General features: G+C 39.3%; 1 protein-coding gene across 9 annotated transcripts in view; it reads right to left on the reverse strand.

Moving 5' to 3' along the window:
- Positions 1-21,016, reverse strand: part of ENAH (ENAH actin regulator) — a 169,281-nt gene that overhangs the window by 63,861 nt on the left and 84,404 nt on the right. For all 9 annotated transcript variants that reach the window (XM_047755463.1, XM_047755461.1, XM_047755457.1 and 6 more), the window contains exon 3: positions 13,279-13,456. In XM_047755463.1, coding sequence (XP_047611419.1) covers positions 13,279-13,456 — 178 coding nt within the window. The remainder of the gene's footprint in view (positions 1-13,278; positions 13,457-21,016) is intronic.

Here is a 21,016-nt window from a genome sequence, read left to right on the forward strand (position 1 = left end):
GAATGAGAACCAAAAAACAGTTCCTGTTATGGCTCAATGGGTTAACAACCTGACACAGTGGATTAAGGATCCAGCATTGCTATGAGCTGTGGTGTAAGTCACAGGTGTGGCTTGGATCCCATGTTGCTGTGGCTGTGTTGTAGGCCGGCAGCTACAGCTCCGATTCAACCCCTAGCCTGGGAATCTCCATATGCCAGGGCTGCAGCATTAAAAAGACAAAACAAAAACAAAAACAAAATCCCAGGCAAGTTCTTAGGTCATGACTCTTGAATACACATCCATTCAGGATGGTTCACAGAAAACCAAGCCGGAGTTAAACCAGGACAGCGCTCTCCTTCTCCACGGGAACCCTACTGCCCTGGCCCTTCTCCTTTTCTCTGCACAGTAATCCACGATTTCAGCAAAACAAGAAGCAACTTCTATCTAAAACAACACAGGGCAGCTTACAAAGGACAAAGGTGTCCGTGTTCACTTTTTGAAATTCAGAAGTATGTAAAATTTTACTAAAAGAATAGTTTCACTGAATACACAATTAAATGAACTGGGTTGGTTTACCTCACATGGGTTTTACGGATAGAATTAAATATAAATAAAGTTGTCAGTGTGGGTTGTGAGCAAGGACATAAAAATAAAACTTGTTCTACAACTAAACATTGTTAACTTCAGTCTCTGAAATTTACTGCATCCATAACAATATGTATCTTTATTTCACTACTCTTTAAAAACAAAATGTCTCACAATTTTGATTACTGGCTTAAATTTGGTATGCCAATTCAAATGTGAAGGTATTTTATTTAGATGAAACATCACTACATTCAGACAGAAAAAAATGAAAAAAAGCCATCACTTATGCTGTCAAACTTATAAAAATTAAAGAAATCTTAAATTAGGCATGCTATATTCCCACTCTTAAGAAGTCATAAACGTTACTCAACTTCTTTTTCTGGAAAACTGCATATAAAATATATTTTAAATGATATTTAAGTTCAACCTATAGGCCTATGTTATTTTACTTTCTTCATTAGACATTTTCCACGTAAAATCATAGTCTTTTACTTCTAATCCCCTAAAAATGAAATACAAAAGCAACTGCAACACATTTTTATTTAAAAACACAAAAGCAAGGGAGAGGAAAAAGAAAACCCTGAAACTGGTCGAAACTAAGATCTTTTCAATTTATTGTGTGACTGCTGAATCAAAAACTTTATATTAAGTATTAGAATCTATTAACTACTCTGTTCACTATTAGCTATTAGTGATGAACTTTGCATTATCTATTGTGTCAGCTGCCTACCTCATTAGACTTCAAGATGCTCCAAAGTATAACATCATTGTCATGCTCAACTTCCTTCCCCAAACCAGCAACCAGCACGGTGCCTGGCACACAGGAGGTTAACTGATAAATCTGTTAACTGGAGCTTTCTACAAAATCAATATAACTTAAACACTATATACATGTGTTGTATGTGCATCTAAATAATGCAAATGGGAGAGAAAAAAATACGAGAATGAATACATTTGCATATAATTATAATGAAGAAGCAGGAGGTATAGACAAGACCAGAAATATTTAAACAAACAATCAGTGAAATAAAACTATCTTCAACTAAAAAAACAACCCTTAGGTGGATGGGTAAGTGGGGACTCCTATAAAGCCTAGTTCAGTATAATATAAAGAAATAATCCAGAAAATCTCTAGCTGACATGTTTTTTTGTGTGTCTTTTGTCTTTTTAGGGCTGTACCCGTGGCATATGGAGGTTCCCAGGCTAGGAGTCCAATCAGAGCTACAGCTGCCAGCCTACACCACAGCTACAGCAATGTGGGATCCGAGCCGAGTCTTTGACCTACACCACAGGCTCACGGCAACGCTGGATCCTTAAACCACTGAGTGAGGCCAGGGATCGAACCCGCAGCCTCATGGTTCCTAGTCGCATTCATTTCCACTGTGCCACGATGGGAACTCCTATAGCTGAGGTTTTTAATGGATGGTAAGGCTGGGATCCCACAAGCATCCCCCGCCCCCAAAAAAAATCTTTTTAAAATTGAGCAAGGAAGACACCTGGTCCTTGGGCAATTTCCAGTGTGAAGAGAAGTTATTTCCCCAAGCCCCATGACCAAAGAACCATCAGAAGGCTGAGCATGAGAGAAATGTTCAAGAGAAGGGTGACTCTAGAAAACAGGGAGGTGTCTTTAGAAAGGCCATCTGGCTCTGTCTACTCCAGCAATAACCTTATGCTGAATTTGTTTTAAATGAGTCAGGACTCCAAGAGGTGGCTGTTGTTCCTATTCACTCTTCACAGGAAAATGAAACACACAGTAAATACCTGCGTAAAGTTTTAAATGACACTTATTCAGCTTCAAATAAAAGGATAAATACCGGAGTTCCCGTCGTGGCGCAGTGGTTAACGAATCCGAATAGGAACCATAAGGTTGCAGGTTCAGTCCCTGCCCTTGCTCAGTGGGTTAACGATCCGGCATTGCCATGAGCTGTGGTGTAGGTTGCAGACGCGGCTCGGATCCTGCGTTGCTGTGGCTCTGGAGTAGGCTGGCAGCTACAGCTCCGATTGGACCCCTAGCCTGGGAACCTCCATATGCCACGGGAGAGGCCCAAAGAAATAGCAAAAAGACAAAAAAAAAAAAAAAAGGATAAATACCGGCAGAGAAGTAATTGCTGGACCAATTGATTGATAATACAGAATATCAAAGAGTCCTGAGTGTCTAGCGCTTGTCTGGAATATGATACCTGAAAATAAAACTGTACTGCCCAAACTGGGGCAAAAGCACCGACTTAAGAAGGAAAAGATACAATTCAAGCTGATTTCCCAAAATAGTACCCCTTTAGAGCACTAAATTAGTTATAGCTTCCTAAGAACAGAACTCTAGATACTCAAACATCTATACATGCAAGTAAATACTATAAATTACTATTACTGCATTAAATATACTTGATAGCTGTTTATATATCACATCTAAGGCTGGATTAATAAGACTGTAGGCTACATTAAAAAAATACATATTCTGGAGTTCCCCTCACGGCACAGCAGAAGAGAATCCAACTAGGAACCATGAGGCTGCAGGTTCGATCCCTGGCCTCGCTCAGTGGGTTAAGGATCCAGCGTTGCCGTGAGCCTGTGGTGTAGGTCAAAGACTCGGCTCGGATCCCACATTGCTGTAGCTGTGGTGTAGGCCAGCAGCTTCAGCTCTGATTCAACCCCTAGGCTGGCAACTTTCATATGCTGCCCCCAAAATAAATAAACAAACAAATGAGTGAATGAAACAAGTATTTATTTATCTTTTGGCCTTCAGCATAAGGAGACACTGAATAATTTGATCTTTACCTGCTAAAGATCACTGTATTAGGATTATCACTAACTTTGGTTCTGCCAAGTTTATTTATACAATCCTATCATTTTCAAGTGTTTCTGAAAACAGCAAGTCCCATCGTAGTAAAAGAAGGAACAGAAGGTACGAGGACCTGGAAGGAGGGGAGCGTGTCCAGTTAATGCAGAGTCCAGAGGGGCCAGCTCATGAAGAAACTCAGAGCAGTCTGTACTCTATCCTGAGGGCAATGGAAAGCTGCTGCAAGATTATCTGAACTGCACAACAGAGGTATACAAAACCCAGCCTACCTCCTAGTAACATAAGGTCACCCCCCAGTATCACCTGCAGAAGACACTAGAGACCTGGGAAGTAGCAGCACTCATCCTGTCAGTGTCTTCAAACTGGGGATGTGTGATTCCAAGGCTGAAGGAAAATGTTAAATCCATAGGAATCTTAAATGACCTTAAATCTGAACCAAAAAAGTAATCCTTTGTGTATTATCACAGTAAAGATCAGGACACAACTTGCACAGGAAACTTCTTAGTAAAAATGTATTTCTTCCTAGGTGAATGGCACTGTCATAGCCAAATATCCCTGAAAACTTCCAGAAAACACAAGTCATTTGTTTCTTCACATGAATCATCTCAAAAATTGCAAGAAATAGCAGGTCTACTCTACAGGAATTATTTTTGGTGTCTTTCCATGAGCAGGATGCTATTAAACGCCTATTCTACTTCCTGATCAACACTCTGCACCATTCATAGTACTTATGACTTAGACTGTCCTGGAGATATTTCTGACCACATCTCGACACAACAGCCTTATGGTCAGAAATTTTTTTTTTTTTTGTCTTTGCCATTTCTTGGGCCGCTTCCACGGCATATGGAGGTTCCCAGGCTAGGGGTCGAATCGGAGCTGTAGCCACCGGCCTACACCAGAGCCACAGCAACACAGGATCTGAACCACGTCTGCGACCTACACCACAGCTCACGGCAACGCCGGATCCTTAACCCACTGAGCAAGGCCAGGGATCGAACCCGCAACCTCATCGTTCTTAGTCGGATTCGTTAACCACTGAGCCACGACAGGAACTCCAGAATTTTGAATCACTGATTTCTGTTTCTGTCATATCATGTAACACAGTACCTTACTAGGAGTACAAATTAATTTTACTGTGACTTTTTCTCTTTTCGATTCCAAGACCATCTACCTCTCAGGAATTTTCATTGGGTTAATAAAACACTGTCCCACGACTCCTGACATAAAAAACCAAATGTCAAAGATAACCACTTAATATCATCTTCAAAAGATTCATGACAATTTTTCTGGCATTCCTGTCGTGGCTCAGCGGTTAATGAATCTGATGAGCATCCATGAGGACGCAGTTCGATCTGCTGGCCTTGCTTAGCTGGTAAGGATCCGGTGTTGCCGTGAGGTGTGGTGTAGATCACAGACACGGCTCAGAGCCCAGGTTGCTGTGGCTGTGGCACAGACTGGCAGCTACAGCTACAGCTCCGATTTGACCCCTAGCCTGGGAACCTCCATATGCCACTGGTGCAGCCCTAAAAAGGAAAAAAAAAAAAAAAAAGGACTTTTCTATCTTGCCTAGATCATAAAAACAGGAATGCCCAATGTTAATTCTGAGGCACTAACGTGCACATGCGCTTGGCTGAATACAAACATGGACAACCCAGCGGCACACACCATCACTCACTGTCTGATGAAAGCATGTCCCAAAATAAGCTGTGCGATCCTAAAACTAATATAATATTGTAAATCAACTATACTTCAACTGGAAAAAAAATTAGGCTATAAAAATTGTGGAACAGGACTGGCTGCCACTGTGTGTAATCACTGTTCTCACCAGGGGCAAAGTAGCTCCTACAATTACTGTGTCCTATCATCAATGGACAGGACAGATTTCTATTCTATCAAAGTTTCTCCCTCCTGCATCCTTGTTTTCAGATGAAAAAAATCCCACAAAAAGTACCAGAATTGAATAGTTTAATACCCAGCAAATTCTTCACCAATTTATGAACAACCAATATGATTAAAATTCAGGAATACAAGTAATTGTACACATCTCCTGCAGGAAAACATATCAATCACCACGGAATGGCCTCCTCAGCTCACTGCAGCACCATTAATTAAATTTCAAGCTTACTGTAAAAAGTCACCAGCTAGGACTTCATGCTCTGGCGCAATGGCATTAGTGGCATCTTGGGAGTGTCGGCAAACAGGTTCAATCCCCAGCCTGGCACAGTGGGTTAAAGGATACTGGCACTGCTGCAGGGGCGGCTCAGGTTGCAACTGCAGCTCTGATCTGATCCCTGGCCTGGGAGTTCCAGATGCAGTGGGGCAGCCAACAAAGAAAAAGAAGTCACCAGCTAGACTGAAGAGACCAGCTGGACCTCTATCACATGATCCATTATAAGATGTAAAACTGCCAGAGAAACAGAGAAAAAAGAATGAAAGACAGGAGTTCCCGTTGTGGCTCAGTGGTTAACGAATCCGACTGGGTGGTGGGTTTGACTCCTGGCCTTGCTCAGTGGGTTAAGGATCTGGCATTGCCATGAGCTGTGGTATAGGTCGCAGATGCAGCTCGGATCCCACGTTGCTGTGGCTGTGGTGAAGGTTGGAAGCTACAGCTCCAATTAGACCCTTAGCCTGGGAATCTCCATATGCCCCGAGTGCAGCCATAGAAAAGGCCAAAAAAAAAAAAAAAAGAGTGACAGACAAACAGAATACAGCGTCTGTCTGACAACAAACTTCAGGCTAAAATAACTTTCTATATGATTATGAAATGCAGATTTATCAAAAAAAAATCCTCCTTATCACTGAACAATTTTTATGTATTAGGTATGAAATAAGGCTACCGCATCTACATTTTCCCTTTCATTAGTAGCTGATAATGATGATGGCAGGAATTAGAATAATAATATTTGCCTTATTTCTAGGAGTGGGAAAATCCCTCCCTCTCTTTTTGGCCCCACCCATGGCATACAGAAGTTCCCAGGCCAGGGATAGAATCTGGGCTGCAGCTGCTGGCCTATACCACAGGGGCAGCAATGCCGGATCCTTAACCCATTGCACCAGGCCAGGGATCGAACCCATACCACCACAGAGACAATGCCAGATCCTTAGCCTGCTGTGCCATGTCAGGGACTCCCAAAAACCAATTCTTAAATGCCTAGTCCCCCATGCAGTCATTTTTATGGGGAGGAGAGGAGATGAAAAACAGGAAAAGAAGGAATTACAATGCTAAAGAAGGAAAAGCTGGTCTTACATTAAAGAGAAGGAATCCTACATTTAAGAGAAAAGAATATAAAATAATCCTCATCTACTGGGCAATCTTATCCAGTAGTTAAGATTTCTTTGCCAGGATGCCTAGAAAAGATAAAAAGACGTTATGGAGACTCTGTTCTCAGTCAACAGCTCTCCCTGACCAGTTAGGGTAGCAGTTCTCATAGGCTGTGGTCGTGGGAACCCCATCATACTCTTAAAAATTATTAAAGACCCTGAGGAGCTTCTGTTTATGTGGATTATATCACTATTTGCTGTGTTAATTTTTTTTTTGGGGGGGTCTTTTTGCCATTTCTTGGGCCGCTCCCACGGCATATGGAGGTTCCCAGGCTAGGGGTCGAATCGGAGCTGTAGTCACCGGCCTACACCAGAGCCACAGCAATGCGGGATCCGAGCCGCATCTGCAGCCTACACCACAGCTCACGGCAACACTGGATCGTTAACCCACTGAGCAAGGCCAGGGACCGAACCCGCAACCTCATGGTTCCTAGTCGGATTCGTTAACCACTGCACCACGACAGGAACTCCTAAATATTTTTTTTGTTTGTTTTAATTTTTAGCAGTTCATTTTAAAAACAATTAAAAAGCTATTACGTGTTAACGAAAACATTTTTATGAAGCAGGATTATTTTCCAAAACAAAATATTATTTTCCAAAATAAAAAATCAGTGATAAAAATGACTTAGTCTTGAGGTTCCCATTTTGGCTCAGCAGGTTAAGAACCTGACACAGTCTCCGTGAGGACGCAGGCCTGATCTCTGCCTCGCTCAGTGGGTTAAGGATCTGGCATTGCTGCTAACTGCAGTGTAGGTCGAAGATGTGGCTTGGATCCAGTGTTGCTGTGGTGTAGGCTGGCAGCTACAGCTTCAATTCCACCCCTAGCCCGGGAACTTCCATATGCCACAGGTGCAGCCATGAAAGACAAAAAAAGACCCAGTCTCCTATTTTCACAAATCTCGAGAATGTTGGCCAAGCAAAAAGGAGACAGCTGGATTATCTGTTTGTTTGCTTTTGCAGTTAGTATTGCTGTGTTATGTCATCTGGTTGAAGCGTAATGAAGTGAAGGGACTGCCTTACAGACGCTTCCCCCCACCCCCCCCCCCATGAAGGTCAAGGTGAGGATCCTCCAGGGTCCTTGAACCACACTTTTTGAATCCCTGAGTCAGGGTTTTAAACTGAGACACTTGGGTTAGCCCGAAAGAAAAAAAGAACATGGCAACAGTCAAGTAGACTGTACTCCAGGCAGTAATCCCACTAATGATGAGGAGGCTTGTAAACTAAGAGGAGTAGCTGCAATTATTTATTAATGCAAACTTCCCTCCTAGTGACGAAGAATTAGAGAACCATTTCAAGTCTTAAATATACATAATGGAAGATCATGCTATACTGAACAAATGAGAAGCCTCTGATATATTAGTAACTATCACTTGCATTAATCCACAGTCATTTTCTGGTCCCAACTCCAGCCTACAACTTCCAGTAGTTCTTGCGGGTGGCTGGAAAAATGAGAAAACAGAGGCACACAGGGAGACCAAGGGGGAGGAACAGAAGAGAAGCAGCTTTCCAAGCATTTGGCCAATGCATCCATGGCAGATAAAAAAAAAAAAAAAAAAACCTATGCCTGTGTATCTTCCTGGGGAAAACAGATCAGTCACTCGGTCATTCTGTACAAGCGCTTAATTCTCTTATGGAACCCTGACTGAGAAAGGCCGGGAGAGGCTGAAAATTGAGGCTGCAAGATATAACAGGTAGGATATAGGAACCCGAGGCCTGATTCCGTAGTTCTCAACATTTTCAACAGCTAGAAACCCTTTTATTATTTTAACTAATCCCCCTGGAGTGATACTTAGAGCTTCCCCTAAGAAACTGTACTTATCATTAAGCTTTGTTTTTTCTTAAGTAAGCAAAGATATGTAACTGGTCAGGTTCAATTCAGGTACTGAGACGAGTTCAACTTTTATCAGTATCTTGGCACGAGATCCAGAAATTTTTGAAAGTGTCAACAACAGTTTTTTTAGAACTTCTGAGTGGTTTTCGATAAGCCTAGAGTGCCTTCCATCTGGTAACCACCTGGAGACACCATCTCTCCCCTTCCTGACATGTCCCTTGCATCTCACGGACACAGTGGAAAGAGGCTGAATCCTAAAACTGAATCTGGGCACAAATGCCACTTATGCCACTGTCTAGCTGGGGGCCATTGGGCTGGTCCAGTGACCTTCTGGAAGCCCCATACTCACCTCTAAAGCAGGAATAATGCCACCAACTTTGCAGTGTAGTTAAAAAGATTATCAGTAACGTATGTGCCCAATTAGTGGCATACATCCAGTACTTAATAAATAGATTGTTATTCCTGTCTCAGAATCATTTCAACAACTACATGAGGACATGAGTAGACGCCCTAGAACAATACCTTCACAGGTACAGGCACTAAGTAAAGTTCGTCACCTCCTCTTGGCTCTGCCCCTTGCCTCTTCAGGCTGTGTCATTTCGGGTCTCATCTTTTTCCCTGATATCATCACAACAGTGCCCTAAATTGATCTCCATGCCTGTAACCACATGCTCACCAATCCATCACTTCTGTCCTAAAGTATAACTTTTTTTTTTTTAAGGGCCGCACCTGCAGCACATGGAAGTTCCGAGGCTAAGGGTCGAATCGGAGCTGTAGCTGCCAGTCTAAGTCACAGCCACAGCAACATGTGATTCAAGCCATGTTTGCGACCTACCACAGCTTAAGGCAACGTCCAGAGAGGGGAGGGATCAAACCTGTGTCTTCATGGATACTAATCAGATTCGTTTCTGCTGAGCCACAACGGGAACGCCTATATTCTCATTTTCAATAGATATAAAAAGCAGTCTTAGGTGTTTTCTTCTTACAAAGGTTTGTTTAATCCTGTTCGGTAGAACAAGAGTAGGAGAATAATTTCACTGGATATGCATATGATTTTCCTTTTTTTAAGAAGTGGATTTTTAAAATTATTTCCTATTTCCAATGGCTTAAATCTTTTTCCAAAATGAAAAAGATTGTGTAATATTGCTTCCACGAATCTCCTTTATAAAATATACAAAATATAAAGGACTGACTTTATATTTTATGTAATCCATAACTATTATCTGCAAAACTGCTGTAGATGTAATAGAGAAATAACAGAGAAATCAGAAATATCAGTTTGGATAATGTGTTTTTGAATGCACTTAATTTAAAACTGAGTCCATTTACATTAGACAAAGGAAACATAAACTGTAGCTTTTGGTATAAAAGAAAGAGCACTAATTCAACTCTTTTTCAAAGATGTTAGAACATGTGATTTGTGTTTTTAAAATTCCAAATATAACTCACTGTATTTAGCACCTCCTGTACTTTCCAGTATATTAGATAATTGCACACTAAGTTAAAAACAAAATAAAGGAAAACATTCCTGCCACCCACCCTTTTCATAAAAGAAATGGAAATATTAGATATGCACACAGAGCACCTTGGAAAGGTCAGTATGACTATCCCCAGAGAAAGCTGTTTTTTCTTAATTTAAAAAATTTGTTTGAGGAGTTAGAGGACTCTAGGGGCAGGGGAAAGGGAGGGAGAATTGTGTGATTTTTGATTTTGGCAAAAAAGATGAGTTAGTAATTTCCAAATCCTGCTTTAGGGACGCATGTGGGTGCCCCAGTGGTTCCAGGCCCCCGACTCCCACATTAATCAGAGAAGCTCCCAGGTTTTGGGTTTTTTTTCCGGGGGCGGGGGGGGGGGGGGGGGGAGTCCTGCTTATACATGGATCATTTGCAAAAGACTGTTTGAACAAATGTGTTTCTATTTTTAAAAAGCCTGAAAATCAGTATGAATGATAGTAACATTAACCAATATTCAATGAATAATACTAACATTAACACCTAATTTAAAAAAAAACAGAAGTTCCCGTCGTGGCGCAGTGGTTAACGAATCCGACTAGGAACCATGAGGTTGCAGGTTGGGTCCCTGGCCTTGCTCAGTGGGTTAATGATCCGGCGTTGCCGTGAGCTGTGGTGTAGGTTGCAGATGTGGCTCGGATCCCACGTTGCTGTGGCTCTGGCGTAGGCCAGAGGCTACAGCTCCGATTTGACCCCTAGCCTGGGAACCTCGATATGCCGTGGGAGTGGCCCAAGAAATGGTAACCAAAAAAAAAAAAAAAAAACCCAGAACTCAATATGGAAAAAAGGTTTTAAAAAGTAAAATATCACAAAGTAAAAAAGACTAAGAGCTGTACTTAATTTACCTTTATGAATAAATTTCTTTTGCTTCTAATCAGAGATTAGTGGGATACATTGTTTGGTCAGGGAGGGGACATGCAAGTTAAGCTTTTCCAACTTGGTTTTGGCAGGAAAAGAACAGATGGTTTTAGCAAGGAATAGGCTACGAACCCAAAGCAAACCGCTGTGGAAGGGAACATACGTTCACGATCAGAGGCAACGTTTTTGGGTATATTTGTTTAGGTGGAGGGTGGGGGCTCACTAAATGACACTGAGTGGGTACAAACCTACCCTACTTTTCAGATCTTTAGAAAAGATTATAGCTTTCCCAAGGACACTTCTGATCCACAGCATCTCAATCCTCATATGCCTCCACTTCCAAGTCAATTGATGGCATCAAAAAAATCGGAGATGAGTGTTTAATTTATGAAAATAGCCATTTTCCAAATAAATCAGACTATAAAGAACTTCAACCATTTTATATGCTTTGTCTTTGATGAAAAAGCTACAGAACCAAAAGCTTCTTTGCCAATGACTGGGGACACGATGCAAGGAGATGGCTGGGAGGGACCAACTGCTTCCACCAATCTCTCTCTTTCCCCAGCCCATGGCAGGTATAGGCTGAGACTGTGACAGAGAAGAGAATAAAGCTTCAAAATCATGGAAGAATTCAATTTTTCTGCCATACTAAAAATGCTAGTGAGATGATGGGCCATCTTATTTAACAAAATTTCTATCATGTGGAAATTAAGAGAGAATGTAATTAAGTCTCTCCACATTAAGACTCATTAATTTCAAAAAATCAAGATCAGAAGGAAAAAAACATTCAATGACTAATACTAACATTAACACCTAATTTAAAAAAACACCAGAATCCAATACGGCAAACTATGACTACCCACTAATAAAAACAATCTTTTCCAATTGGTTAAAAAAAATTGATGACAAGATGAACAACAGTCACTTGAGCTACTTTAAATTGGTAACATTTTGTTCTACTATCAGTGGATATTTTTTTAAAGGTTTAGAAATTAAAAAATAATGCTAGATTGTTCCAAACGTAGAGAAGCCAAACGTTACTCTTACACATACACTCTCTAAAACTTGGTCCTTTAATTATTTATTATGTAGTTGATCTGCTTAATATTAAGAACCATAATTCGAGTTGCTTTCTTATGGTAAAACTATGGTAACAGAAAAGCAATTCTACACCTACGGAATGCCGATGAAATACCGATGCCTGAAAGAAGAGTACAATGACATAGGATTTCTACGTACAAGACTATATATCTACAAGCAGACTTTTCTATGCTATTTTCTGAACTTATTGACAAACCAAGAGAAGTTCCAGTGATTTATTTTCTCAAAATAGATAAGAGAATTATGTACAAATTTTTATAGTGATATTAATTTCCTCAAAATAAAATCTAATATAAACCACCTATAAGCATAATTAATAAGGTATTTTGAGCAAGATTTCAAAGTGTCTTTTTGCCCTGAAATTCATATCTGAAACAGACTAACTCTTGGGCTTCAGTCCTTCTGAGAACAGGGCAAGGTATACATAAAATTTTAAGTATCTATAAAAGGTTTTGAAATTCTATACCTTCAACAGAATATCAAATTCTAATCTAAGCCATTCATCTTAAAAATATATATATTTTATTTACAGCAGACTTATATCAGTAAGATTGCCACTAAATACACAAAGTCAAGAATAACCATCTTTGTGTTTTATTGTAACATTAATCTTCTGATTATGAAGTCTACCTTCCCAGAGAAAGAAACAACACATTGGTATATTTTTTTCCTATTTCTTAAGCCAAAATAAAAACAGAGCTCATTTCTGACATGTATACAGTTTAAATCCTGTGGGGTTTTTTTAAATGGAATTATTTCTACACATCTCTCTGACCACCAAGCCGTGGCAGAGGACATGCAATTCATGGCATCTACCACCTGAGGGCACTCCTAAAATCTGTAAAGAACTTGTAGAATGACATTTTTATGAACTAAGAAGGAGACCTAGTCCTCTTTGAAGTTCATGGGCTCATCGGTGGCTTTAAAACTGTTTTAGAAATGTAACTTTTTCACAAAAAGTAAGATGATGATAAATATGCATATTCAATCCACTGTATCTATTCTCTGGGCCTCATGTCCCTTTAAGGAAAGTTGAGGTTCTAGATCAGAATAAAGAAACAAAATAGCTTCAAATGAGGAGGTTAAAATATTACTAAGTAATAAGCAGTTTTCTAAGAGTACCCTTCTAGAATATATCATCAACAAAGAAAAGTTCACATTTTTTTAAGAAAACAAAAGAAGTTCCAAGCATTACTTTGACTACGTCTATGATATAAAAGTTGGTCAGAGAAGATTCACTTTAACATGCACGTGGCCTTCAGGTCAAGAAAACAAGTAACCCATGGACACCCTACCTGCTTCCTGTGAGTTCAACACTTCCAAGGCATGCATCATGGCACTCGCGAAGACATTGGCATCTTCTTTGCTGCCAAAGTTGAGACCGTACACCTGTCTAGCATCCCGCCATTGGTGGAAGGTCTGTGTAGCTTGATTGTACTTCAACCCTTTAGGAATGGCACAATTTATCACGACCTAGAAGACAGTAATTCTTTATAAAGTCAAGCTAATAATGGGCAAAATCAACAAAGGCAACAAATCCTGAATGGACATATTCACTCAAACCTGCTCCTGACAGACTCTGGCAAAAAACATTTCAAACAGGGTAAAATTAGTCTGCAGAAATAGCAGCCTTTGTAACTGGCTATCCGGCAGTTACAATGGTCTGACATTAAAAGATTAAGTGAGTAAAACAAAAGAAAATCTATATCCCTCATTAAATATATTTTAACATGTTTACTGATGTATTATAAATTCAGAAAGTATATAAAACATAAGCATGTATCTCGGTGACTGTTTCCATACTGCCAAAACCCAAATCGAGAATTAGGACACTAACCTGAGAAACCTCCTCATTTTCTCCCCTCCCAAAAGGGTATTAGCTACACTTCTAATATCATTGATCAGTTTTGTAGTCTTGGGGTTTTATATGAATGGATTTACACAATACACATGGCAATTTATCTGCCCTCTTTCCCTCAAAATTGTTGATGAGAGGCCTCTATGTGTTGCACGTGGTTGTGGTTTATTCTTTTTCATTGCTCTATGGTATTTCACTGTATAATGCATGTTTATTTACCCACTTTTCCATTAATGAACAATAGAATTATCTGCAGTTTGGGAATATGAAAAACAATGTTAGGAACATCCTACAAAATGTCTTTGGTACACGTGAGCACGCATTTCTGTTGGGCCAGGAGCGGGACTGTCAGAGCCCTAATACATATGTTTAGTTTTAGTAGAAAACACCAAGTAGCTTTCCCAAGTGGTCCTATCAAGTTTCACTTCCACAGCAGTTTATCAGAGCTTGCACAGCCACACACAGAGTGCAATATTACAACCAGTACTGTCAGTCTTTATTTCAGCAATTCTGCTGGGTATGAACACAGTATCCTTATGGTTCCAGTTAGCAGTCCCCTGATTACTACTGAGATACAGGGCCTTATCACATTTTAATGGCTATCTAGAGATCTCTTTTATGAATACCTGCTAAAATTAAATATCCTGTCCATTTTTCTACTAAGCTGTCCATCTTTTTCTTCATAGATCTGTAAGACTCCTCTATATATACTGGCTGATCACATGGTTACAAAGACCGTCTCCCATTTTGTGGCTCCCCGTTTCACACTCTCTCTCTCTTTTTTTTAGGGCCACACCTGCGGCATAGGGAAATTTCCAGGCTAGGGGTCAAATTGGAGCTACAGCTGCCGCCACAGACACAGCAATGCCAGATCCGAGCCACGTCTGTGACGTACACCACAGCTCACAGCAACGACTGAGCAAGGCCAGGGACTGAGTGAGGCCAGGGATCGAACGAACCCCCATCCTCATGGATACCAGGAGGATTTATTTCCACTGTGCCACAATGGGAACTCCGCCTTTTCACTCTCTTAATGGTGTCTTTTGATGAACAGAAATTCTTAATAATTACTCAGTCCAATTCACAATCTTTTCCTTTATAGTTAATGCTTTTTGTAACCTGTTTAAGAAATGCTTCTCAATCCCAAGTCATGAAGACATTAACCGATCTTATTTTAAAGAAATTTTATTGTACTAACTTAGACATTTACCTTTAAAAGTGATTTATGCCTATGGTATGAAACAAGGTTCAAGTGTCCTTTTAATTTCAACATGGCATCCAACCGATCCAGCACTGGCTATTTAACTTGCTGCAGGTTTACCTTTTGCATAAATCAAGTGTCTAAATGGCTCTCTACTGTTTTACTGGTCCATATGCCCACCTTTGAGCCAACGTCACAGTGTCTTATTATTGTAGTTTACCATAGGTCCTGAGAGCCACTAGAGTATATTCTCCTATTTGGCTGTTCCTCAGTTTTGCTTTGCATGCAGCTATAATTTTATATTGATTATCAATTTTCTGTTATATATCCAACCTGCCACTCTCTGCTTTTAATTAGTGATCAGTCCATTTACATTTGATGTAAATTATATATAAATCTGGGTCTAAACCTTATTTTAGAGTTGTTTAGCACTGTCCCCTCTATTAGTTTGGTAGTTATACATGCTTTCACTGCTGATTTAGTGGTTACCCTAGAGATTACAACAGGCATCTCAAACTTACCAAAGACAAATAAAAATCAGTATTTTATCTTTACTGCAACAATACAAGGACTTTACAAAACTGTTTTTTCTAATACCCCATTTTCCAAAGCCCATCCCACACATCCTACACTATTTTACTTTCATTTATATTTTAAACCCCATAAAAGATTATCATTAGTCTTATACAGTTGATCGTTTAAGATGTACCCAATATTTGTACTTTCTATTGCTTTTTCTTTTTTTACTCCTTCTGCCCTCTCCAAGCTTCTGCTGGGACCATTTCTGATCTTCAAGAACACCCTTGATAATTTCTTTCAAAGCAGATTTCCTGGTGATGAATTATCTCCAATTTTGTTTGTAAGAAAATGTTTCACCTTCATTTTTGATTATTTATATTAGTATGGGACTTTAAGTGGCCATTTATTTTCTTTTTAGTACTTTGAAATCTACTTCCTCCTAGCTTTTTTTGTTAGTTCTGTTGAGAAGTTAGCTGATATTTTAATGTTTCTTTGAAATTTTTTTTTAAAGAAAAACCCTTTTCTTGTAACTCTGTCTTTGGTTTCTTTGACTGCACTGAGGGTTTGAGATGGAAATGCTGTAAAATTTGGTTGTGATGACTATTGTACACCTATAAATGTAATAAAACTCATTAAAAAAGTTTCACCTTGAGTTTACTTTATGGTGATTTTAAGATGATGGGTTTACATGTGGTTTTCTTTGTATTTATCCCACTTAAGGTTTACAGCATTTCTAAGTTGATGTCCTTTCATTCTTTGAGAAATTCTTGTTTATTATTATGTCTTCAATGATTGTTCCTGCCCCACTCTCTCCTCTGGGACTCCAATTACACGTATCTTACACTTTTCTACTGTATTCCTTGTCTCTCTTAACCTTTTTATATATGTCCATATTTGTCTCTCTCAGAACATAACAGCTTCAGACTGAGTATTTCCTTCTGACTTGTATTCCAGTTTACTAATTGTTTTTAGCAGTTTTGAATTTGTTGTAAAGCCAGCACTGAGTTATTGATAGAAATTCTTTTCTTTTAATTCCAAAATTTCCATTTGGTTCTTTTTTCAAATTTCCCACTTCTCTACTGAAATGCTCAGTCTTGCCCTTTGTTTTCTTGAATACATAAAGCATAGTTATTTTAAAGTCAACCTCTGATAATTCCATTAGCTGGATTCCCAATGGGTTGTTCCTCTTATTATTCCCTGTTCTCCTCACATGCTCACATGCTGATTATTCTGATTCAATGCCAAACATTGTCTCTGGACTATATGGAAATCTTGAGGCCTACAATGATGTTATATTTTTCCAGGAGAGATTTACATTTGTTTCTGGCAAGCAGCTAGGGAAACGAACAATCTCAAATACCTTAATCCTTCCACATCCATGGCACATGGAAGTTCCTGGGCCAGAGTTAAAACTGAGTCACAGCTGCAACCTATGCCACTGCTGCAACACCAGGTCCTTAACCCACGATGCCACAGCAAGAACACAAGCTTTTTTTTCTGGAAGCACCCGCAGCACATGGAAGTTCCCAGGCCAGGGACTGAACCTGTGCCACAGCAGCAACACAAGCCACTGCAACGACAACACTGGATCCTTAATGTACTGTGCCACAAGAGAACTTTTGAGGCTAGTCTATTTCTGAGTCAAATTTCCTCCCCAGGGGATGGGGATTCTAGGCCCAAATCATGGCCTGGTGGAATACCAAGACAACCTTCCCCTCGTTAGAAGGCCCTAATTTCTAATTTTTTTTCTACTAGTCCCACGAGTCTGCCAAAAGCTCTGTTGAGTGTGTGCCTCCAGATAAACAAAAGTCCAAAGCTGGGCTTATTTCTCTGGTTCCTTCTTCTTTTAGGCCATGGACTCATTAATTCTTCACAGTCATATAAGCTCTCCAAATACTTATTCTGCCCAATTGTTTAGGTTCACAGAGAGAGGCTCTATTTATTTTATTTTTTAATTGACATATAGCTGATTTACAGTATTGTGTTAGTTTCAGGTATAAAACAAAGTGATTCAGTTATACAAATATATTTATCTCTAAATTATCTTTTCAATTCTTTTCCATTACAATTCATTACAAGACATTGAATATAGTTCCCTGTGCTCTCCAGAGAGTCCTTCTTGTTCTTCTCTTTAACATAAGGTCCTATGCATCTACCAATTCCGTACTCCCAATTTATCCCCCTCCTCCTTGGGTAACCGTAAGTGTTTTCTACTTCTCAGTGTGTTTCTGTTTTGCAAAAAACTTCATTTGTCCTATTTTTTAGATGCCACGTATAAGTGATATCATATAATATTTGTCTTTGTCTGGCTTACTTCACTGAGTATGATAATCCCTAGGTTACCCTTGTTGCTGCAAATGGCATTATTTCATTATTTTCTGCGGGTAGTATTCCACATCTTGCTTCTCCATTTATCTACTGATGGATGCTTACACCGTCTCCAAGTCTTGGTTAGTGTAAATAGTGAGAGGCTTTATCTAAATTACTTCATCCACCAAGACTGAAACTTGACATTATTTTTAAAATACGACAACCACTTAATGACATTATGCTAAATGAAATGAGCCAGACATAAAAGGACAAATGTTATATGTTTCCAATTAATTGAGATATCTAGAGCAGTAAAATTCATTAAAAAAAAAAAACACAGGAAGGAGATTGCCAGGGCCTAAGGGAAAGAACAGTGAGAAATTATTTTGTAATGGGTTCAGAGTTTCAGTTTGGGATGATGGAAAAGTTCTGGAGATGAGCAGTAGTGAGGGTTGCAGAATGATGTGAATGTATTTAGTTATCACTGAACCGTCTACTAAAATGGTTAAAATGATAAATGTTGTTATTTTACTACAATTAAAAAGATATGATCACCTCTTACCCTATGATTTTCATACACATACGGGGGTGAGGGGTCACACATCCTTAGCTACTAGAAACCCAAAGCTACTAGAACTTAACATTACCAGATAATTAGAAACCTCATTTTAAGGTAAATCATATGTCCTGCTTGGCAAACATTTTAAAAGGGCAAATAAAAAAGATAGCTACGCTCATTTTTTCAGTTGTTCAGTAACAGAACATTAGAAAAACTTGAGGAAAATATTACTAGAATCAAAATTCTGTTATTTACATCATTGTTTCACTTTCTAATACAGAAATTTTAGAATTTGAACAAATTGTTTCATTTCTAACTTTCAAGGATGGACAATGCTGTAAATAATCTCAAAAAGCCTTAAAAGGGGGAAGAATATATTTTCATTTAATAACGACCATTTATTGGATGTTCACGAAGGATGTTACCAGGTTCGAACTTCTTCATAATTCTATTACCTCAGACCCAATGAGCTTGAGTCTAGATTAGTGGTGATTTCCATATTACATACATTCATCCATTTTTAGCCTGATCACAACAGACTAAAACCATGCAGTAAACTTCTATATGTCCTTCTGACTTGGCTCAATAGCTTTTATCTTGTCTATCAAGTCCACCACAACCCTTTTCCCCATCTTCTCAACAAACTTGACCAAATATTCTTTTATGCACTTGCTGTGCTATGATTTATCATAAATGAAAAAACTTACTGAGCTTCTTATATGCTTCATGTCCCCATTCTGTACTATATTGTTCTTTCAAAGTCAGAAACGTATTATCTATATAAAACCTAAGTACTGTGCCTAGAACTTAATAACCAATTAGGTATTAAGGCAGAAAATAGTAAGCTTTTATGTGTAGTATTTGTACATATTCAATTTTACAAATAAATGGTAATTTTTTTAAATGGCATTTACTACAGAAAGTTTAGATGATGTTCAGAGTTCCCGCTCAGTGGTTAAAGAACCCAACTAAGAACCACGGTCACGGACTCAGCTCCAATTCTGTGTTGCTGTGGCTCTGGTGCAGGTCAGCGGCTACAGTTCCAATTAGACCCCTAACCTGGGAACCTCCATATGCCTCGGGTGCAGCCCTAGAAAAGGGAAAGAAAGAAAGAAAGAGAGAGAGAGAGAGATGGAGGGAGGGAGGGAGGGAGGAAGTTAGTTTAGATGATGTTTAATAAATTACAATAATGTGTCTCTACTTAGAACAGACTGATAACTGTAAAGAAATGTAAGAGGAGGGAGTACTGGAGCGTCGCCAAACTGACACACAAAACCCATGTCACACAGCATGTATATGTGAAAACCAAAACAAAACAAAAAAAGAAATGTAACAAGGGGAGTTCCCATTGTGGCTCAGCAGGTTAAGAACCCAACGCAGTCTCTATGAGGATGTGGGTTTGATTCCTGGCCTCACTCAGTGGGTAAAGGATCCACTGTTGCTGTAAGTTGCGACATAGGATGCAGATGTGGTTAGATCTGGTGTTGGGTTGGCTGTGGCATAGGCCTCAGTTGCAGCCTCGATTTAACCCCTAGCCTGGGAACTTCCATATGCTGCAGGTGTGGCCATAAAAAACATTTTCAAATAAATAAAAAGAAATGTAACAAGATACTCTGGAATGAAAGGAAACCACTTATTTCATTATCATTTGTGTTACTGTCAGCAGTTTATCTTTATAAAATAATATTTTCAAATTATTTACTGCTAGTTTTAAGAAAATGCTACTAATTTTTATATACCGATCTTTTTTTTTTTTTTTGCTTTTTGCTTTTTAGGGTTGCACCCACAGCACATGGAGGTTCTCAGGCTAGGATTCAAATCAGAGCTGCAGCTACCGACCTATGCCACAGCCACAGCAAGGCCAGATCCAAGCTGCATCTGCGAGCTACACCACAGCTCACGGCAACACCGGATCCTTAACTCACAGTGCAAGGCCAGGGACTGAACCTGCATCCTCATGGATACTAGTCCGATTTGTTTCCACTGCACCACAACAGGAACACCCATATACTGATCTTATTTCTAGCAATCTTGCTGAATAATCTTCTTAGTTCTAATATTTTATCTGCAGATATTCTTGGGACGTTTTTTACATAGACAATGACATCAGTGAATAAGGTCAGCTCTGTCTCTTCCTTTTCAGTCCCTAGAGCTTCTATCTCGTCGCCTTCATACTGTGGGCTTTCCTCCTCTGCCACGCTAAATGAGACTGACTGAAGCCGAAATCCTCAATTTACTACTGAGTTTAAGAGGAATCCTCCCAACACTGTAGTATCCTATGTTTGCTATATGTTTATATTATTCATCTTCACAAGCTTAAGGAAACTTATTTTTATGCCAAATATGCTGAGAATTAGGATGTATGGATTTTAATTTTATCAATGTTTTTCCTGAATCTTGTTTCCTGTTGATTTTCCAGTAAATTACATTAACAGGTTATCTCATGTTAACCCTTACACAACTGAGATAAAGAGAGCTAAACCTTATTTGCCCCCATATACACGCTGCTAATATTTTACTGAGGACTTTTATATCTATATCATTTATAACTGAACTATGCTTTTAATTTTCCTCTCTCAAATGGTT

This window comes from Phacochoerus africanus, chromosome 12 (genome assembly GCF_016906955.1).
Source record: "Phacochoerus africanus isolate WHEZ1 chromosome 12, ROS_Pafr_v1, whole genome shotgun sequence".
In the NCBI taxonomy this organism is placed as follows: domain Eukaryota; kingdom Metazoa; phylum Chordata; class Mammalia; order Artiodactyla; family Suidae; genus Phacochoerus; species Phacochoerus africanus.